At 30.1% G+C, this 6,070-nt stretch overlaps 1 protein-coding gene across 1 annotated transcript; it reads left to right on the top strand.

Annotated features, from left to right (window-relative positions):
• Positions 1-1,749: 1,749 nt before the first annotated feature.
• Positions 1,750-4,784, top strand: LOC111679898 (ornithine aminotransferase, mitochondrial). The gene is made up of 6 exons (XM_023441501.2): positions 1,750-1,949; positions 2,082-2,413; positions 3,041-3,209; positions 3,769-3,909; positions 3,975-4,479; positions 4,550-4,784. The coding sequence occupies exons 2-6, from the start codon at positions 2,094-2,096 to the stop codon at positions 4,708-4,710; spliced, it is 1,296 nt and encodes a 431-aa protein (XP_023297269.2). The 5' UTR covers positions 1,750-1,949; positions 2,082-2,093; the 3' UTR covers positions 4,711-4,784.
• The last annotated feature ends 1,286 nt before the right edge of the window (positions 4,785-6,070 follow it).

Raw genomic sequence — 6,070 nt, 5'->3', positions numbered from 1 at the left:
AAATATTATTAAAACAAAAAAAAAATACTAACAATAAATTTAACAAAATAAATCACAAAGAGTTTTATTTCAAGGTTGTGAGGAATGAGTTTAAAAAGGTAAAACAGCAAACTAGCACTAAGAGAGTACCTTACTCTCTCCTCTCTTGTCAGAAAAAAGTTTAAAAAAATTAACAAAGGCAAGTGTTAAGCAATGAAAGTTTTGTAATAGGTAAGCGTTTTGCAAAAGAAATAATTTTTTAAAAGTTTTTTTGAAGATAAAGCTTATGTCATAAAACGTATCTCAAGAAAGCTTTTTGAAAATAAAGCTTATTTCATAAAAGTTTTCTAAGCAATTTTTTTTACAAAAATCATAATATACAGCTATTTTTATAAAAAATGAATTTTTATAAAAAGCTTTTTATAAACATGCACGAATTTTAATTAAAAGCATTATATAAAACTTTTTGTAAAAAAAATTTTATATAAGTAAAAAATAAACCTTTTTTTTGTAAAAAAAATTATAAAAGCTTTATATAGAAAAAAAAAAACATTTTATGAAAAAGCTTTATTAAAGCTTTATATAAAAAAAGACATCACATATAAAAGCTTTTTTTATGAAAAAGTTTTACATAGAAAATACATCACATATAAAAGCTTTTTATGAAAAAGTCAAGAGCTTTTTGTAAAAATGTATATGAAAGCTTATTAAAGACTAAAAGCTTTTTAAAAAACTTTCAATATGAAGCGATTTATAAACAAACAACTTTTTATTAAAAGAATTATATATAAAGCTTTTTACAAAAAAAAAACTTTCTATATAAAAGCATTTTGCAAAAAAACTTTTTATGTAAAAGGTTTGCAGCACAAAAACTTTATATATAAAAGTCTTTTGTTGAAATGGTTTTCATATGATTGAAAGCTTTATACAGAAAATGCACCCAGCAAATAAGCTTAAAGCTTTTGTAAAAGATTTGTATGGAAAAATTTGTTTATATCATAAGCATTTTCAACAGAAAATCTTTTAACAGAGTATTCTTCTATAGGAAAAAAACACATAAAAAATTACTATTAAAATAAAGCTTTTTGATTTCTTTAAAAAAAAAAAAACTTGTTTAAAAGGCCTTTTATTAAAAAGCTTTTTTAGAAAAAACTTTTCCTTTTTAAATTGTTGCGCAGGGTAAGGGGAATTACATAAAAATATATTTTGCCTATTTTTTAAAGGAGAACTAGATAAACTACTTGAGATCCTTGATGATCTCTTACAGATAGCAAGATCAATGCATTTAAAAATATTTTTTTTATTTAATGACAAAATTTATAAAACATTTGAATAAAGAACTGTTTTTAAACTATTTCAAAATCAGCATTTAAAGTTAATGAAAGCGATCTTTGAAATTTAACGAACTCAATAAAATATATCGATAGAGACTTAGTTCAGTTTTATCATCTCTAATGATTTCAATAAAACACACTTCCCTAATATCAAAATTAACCCAACAAACATTTTCAAAAAAAAAAAACAGAGTGATCGTTATAATTTAATTAACAACACTCTTTGTTTAAAATAAAACAAACTATGCTCACTCATTAAATAAACTACAAATTGTTAAAACAAAAATGCCAACAGCCCTCTCTCTCTCATTGTTATCAGAAGTATTCTCTGAATTTCAATCAAATTGTATAACAATTTATTCTCTCCACCTCCAGAGATAAGAGTTCTATGTTTTCAATTATTATAACTGCTAGCTGATCGTTGGAATTTTGAGCAGTTTTGGACAGTTGTCAGCTAGTTTTACTTTCAGTGCTGGTTGTTTAGTCTTGAGGTAAACACACACCTTATTCTGTAGCTATTGATTGGAATACTTAAAGCAATTTAAAAAAAAAATCTGACGTTTTATAAAAAGTGACGTAGAATTTTAATTTTATATATATTTAGCATATCAAGTATTTAGCTTTGTTTTTACTAAGGTAAGTTGTTTTTGTTTTTATAGAGGGTGTTTGTGATTTAAAATGCAACAACAACAATAAACAAAGAAATGTGTCAAAATAACAACTTTTTAACACTAATAATGTGGATTATTACTTTTTATAAAACTTTAGAAAAAATCCAAAATGTTTTCCAAATTAACCAGCAGATTGGCACCCCGTATCTGTGCTAACAAAGTTTCAACTGTCAGTGCCACCACCACCACCTCCAGCAGACAATTGTCTTCACAAGATGTTTTTGAACGTGAAAATAAATACGGTGCTCACAATTATCACCCCCTACCAGTGGCCTTAACTAAAGCTGAGGGCGTTTTTGTTTGGGATGTTGAGGGTAAACGTTATTATGATTATTTAAGTGCTTATTCGGCTGTCAATCAGGGCCATGGTCATCCCAAAATCGTTAAAGCTCTTGTTGAACAAGCCTCCAAATTGGCCTTGACTTCACGGTAAGTTTCTTATTGTTATTGTTGTCTTTTTAATGGAATTTTTCTTTTTATAATTTTGCAAAACAAACAAAAAGCAACAACATAAGTGAAAAGATAAGCTTTTTTTAATTGAAGCACTTAAATGAAAATTATTGTTTTATTTACTCAAGAAGTGGAATTACAATCTTTTTTTTCGAAAAATAAAATAATTTCTATTCGATATGTTTCTTTCTAACGTAGATTAGACATCAGGGACTTGCAATCTGCTTGTTGGCACTCTTACTATAAGAGTAAAAATTGTGATAAGACTTAAAAATTGATAATTTTTAAGGTTATTTGCTTTACTCGACGCTTAGTTTTTAGTTTAGAATTTTGTCGTGTGTTATTTTTATATTAGAAGTCATAGGTTAAGATTACTTATCTCTACCGGTATGTTCAAAGAGATAACATGTAAAATCCTAAATAAATAAGATTGAAATTTTCACCATAAAGCGCTCTTTTCATTCATTAGGTTTTAATGTTGACAACACTTACAGCACTGAGAGGGTATGTCGATGTCACGTTTAGTGTTTTGAGATTATCGTTTTTATAAATTTCAAATTTTTTTTTAAAGAAATTTCATTAAAATCTCTTTTTTGTCAATTTTAGTGCTTTCTATTCTGATGTCTTGGGAGAATATGAGGAATACGTTACAAAACTTTTCAAATATGAAAAAGTATTACCCATGAATACTGGTGTTGAAGGTGGTGAAACCGCCTGTAAATTAGCCAGGAAATGGGCCTACACCAAGAAGAACATTCCAAAGAACCAGGCTAAGGTAAGATTATAATATACAATTTTAGTTCTAGTTCATGTTTAGTTCTAGTTCAGTTCTAGTTAAGCTCTAGTTCAATTCTAGTTGAGATCTAGTTCAGTTCTAATTCAGTTCTAGTTCAGTTCTAGTTCAGTTCTAGTTCATTTCTAGTTCAGTTCTAGTTCAGTTCTAGTTCAGTTCTAGTTCAGTTCTAGTTCAGTTCTAGTTCAGTTCTAGTTCAGTTCTAGTTCAGTTCTAGTTCAGTTCTAGTTCAGTTCTAGCTCAGTTCTAGTTCAGTTCTAGTTCAGTTCTAGTTCAGTTCTAGTTCAGTTCTAGTTCAGTTCTAGTTCAGTTCTAGTTCAGTTCTAGTTCAGTTCTAGTTCAGTTCTAGTTCAGTTCTAGTTCAGTTCTAGTTCAGTTCTAGTTCAGTTCTAGTTAAGTTCTAGTTCAGTTCTAGTTCAGTTCTAGTTAAGTTCTTGTTCAGTTCTAGTTTAGTTCTAGTTCAGTTCTAGTTCAGCTCTAGTTCAGTTTTATTTCATTTCTATCTCATTTTAGTAACTCTTAATTAATTTCGATATTGCAGATCGTCTTTGCCGAAAACAATTTCTGGGGCAGAACTCTATCAGCTGTATCAGCTTCCACCGATCCCAGCAGTTTTGAAGGTTTTGGACCATTCATGCCTGGTTTTGAAATTATCAAGTACAATGATACCCAAGAATTAGAGGTAAGAATCAGAAGTAACGGCCAAAACCTTAAACAAAAACTAACAAATGTCCCTGTTTTCATTAGAAAGCTCTGCAAGATCCCAATGTTTGTGCCTTCATGGTAGAACCTATTCAAGGTGAAGCTGGTGTTGTCGTCCCTGATGAGGGTTACTTGAAAAAGGTACGTGAACTTTGCACCAAATACAATGTTCTCTGGATTGCCGATGAAGTACAAACCGGTTTGGCTCGTACTGGCCGCATGTTGGCTGTCGATCATGAGGAAGTTAAGCCCGATATTTTGATTTTGGGTAAAGCTTTGTCTGGTGGCATGTACCCCGTCTCTGCTGTTTTGTGTAATGATGACATTATGTTGTGCATTAAGCCCGGTGAGCATGGTTCGACTTATGGTGGCAATCCTTTGGGTTGCAAAGTTGCCATGGCTGCTTTAGAAGTTTTGCAAGAAGAAAAATTGGCTGAAAATGCCGATAAAATGGGTACTCTTTTGAGAAAGGAATTGTCTCAATTGCCCAAGGATGTTGTATCCGTAGTCAGAGGCAAGGGTCTTTTGAATGCCATCGTTATTAGCTCAAGTAAGTTCGGAGGGAAATTATTTTTATAAAATAAAAATTATTAATTTTCTTTTGTTTTATTCATAAACAGAACATGATGCCTGGGATGTTTGCTTGAAATTGAAGGAAAACGGTTTATTGGCCAAGCCTACACACGGTGATATTATTCGTTTTGCCCCTCCCTTGGTCATCAATGAAGCCCAAATGATGGAAAGTGTTGATATTATCAAGAAAACCATTTTATCTATGTAAAGTCTGAATAACTGTTCTTTTTGTACCCAAAAGCATTTAAAGAAAACCAAATAGAATTTTAAGTTAAATCTGTATGCAACTGTTTTATTACTCATTTAATCAAATTTCGAAAATGACAAAAGTGTGTCAAAAATGACAACAAAGTAGAAATAATAATGAAAAAAACCACCAAAATAATAATCATTTGACAACTAACAAAAGATTCTTTCCCTTAATGATTTTGAGTTAAAAAAGCATATTTTTTTAATAAAATTTTATAATATTCTTTTTAAGCATCGGAAAAAATTTAATTAAAACTGAAGCATAGAAGAAAATAATAAAAAAAATTGTACTTCATTTAAATTAGTTAAGAGCAGGGGAAAGAAAGGGAGGAGATGATGGCACAGCAAATCAAGTGGCATGCGGTCGTTAAGCAATAAATTGGCTACAAAAAGAGACATTTAAACGACAAGAAGATGATGTCAATGTTATTGTCTACTTTTCGTTGCTGTTGCTCCCGCCATTTGTTCTTCTTATCGCTACTAACAAAGTTAAATAAATTTAGAAAAAATAAAAGAAAAATATAAAAATACTTAAAATTTTCTGCAAGAGAAAATAATAACTTGGAGAATTCAGGAATTTGGTGTAATAAAATGTTTACAAAAGAGGCAAAATTGAAATTATTACAATTTTACCGCGGGTTGCGTTTGAAGCACATGATCTTGAGAAAAAGGGTGGTGGAAACGGACAAAAAGGTGTTAATGGTAGTTATTAGCAATTGTTAGGAATGAAAAAAAAAACAAACATTTATATCTTATTTATTTACATTTAAGGAAGAGAAAAAAAGCTAAACAATGTCGTTTCCGTTAACAAATTTCCAAGGGAGAGGTAAAGTTAAACAGCCAGAAAGAGATAAAGAAATCATAAAAATCTAACATTCTTATTCGGTTCTAGTTTGTTCCTATTTCAGTTCTTGTTATGTTCTAGTTTTGTTCTAGTTCTGTTCTAGTTCTATTCTAGTTCTGTTCTAGTTCTGTTCTAGTTCTGTTCTAGTTCTGTTCTAGTTCTGCTCTAGTTCTGTTCTAGTTCTGTTCTAGTTCTCTTCTAGTTCTGTTCTAGTTCGGTTCTAGTTCTGTTCTAGTTCTGTTCTAGTTCTAGTTCTGTTCTAGTTTCGTTCTAGTTCCATTCTAGTTCTGTTCTAGTTCTGTTCTGTTCTAGTTCTAGCTCTAGTTCTAGTTCTGTTCTAGTTTCGTTCTAGTTCCATTCTAGTTCAGTTCTAATTCTGTTCTAGTTCTGTTCTAGTTCTGTTCTAGTTCTGTTCTAGTTCTGTTCTAGTTCTGTTCTAGTTCTGTTCTAATTCTGTTCTAATTCTGTTCTAGTT

Source organism: Lucilia cuprina, chromosome 5 (genome assembly GCF_022045245.1).
Source record: "Lucilia cuprina isolate Lc7/37 chromosome 5, ASM2204524v1, whole genome shotgun sequence".
NCBI classification, from domain to species: domain Eukaryota; kingdom Metazoa; phylum Arthropoda; class Insecta; order Diptera; family Calliphoridae; genus Lucilia; species Lucilia cuprina.
Note: the sequence above shows the minus strand (reverse complement) of the source record. Positions and strands in the feature narration are given on the sequence as shown.

Bases quoted from the DNA above. Each gene is read 5' to 3' on its own strand.
- LOC111679898 (XM_023441501.2), top strand. From the start codon at position 2,094: ATGTTTTCCAAATTAACCAGCAGATTGGCACCCCGTATCTGTGCTAAC. The intron at 3,910-3,974 runs GTAAGAATCAGA...TGTTTTCATTAG, and splicing joins ATGATACCCAAGAATTAGAG to AAAGCTCTGCAAGATCCCAA. The intron at 4,480-4,549 runs GTAAGTTCGGAG...ATTCATAAACAG, and splicing joins TGCCATCGTTATTAGCTCAA to AACATGATGCCTGGGATGTT.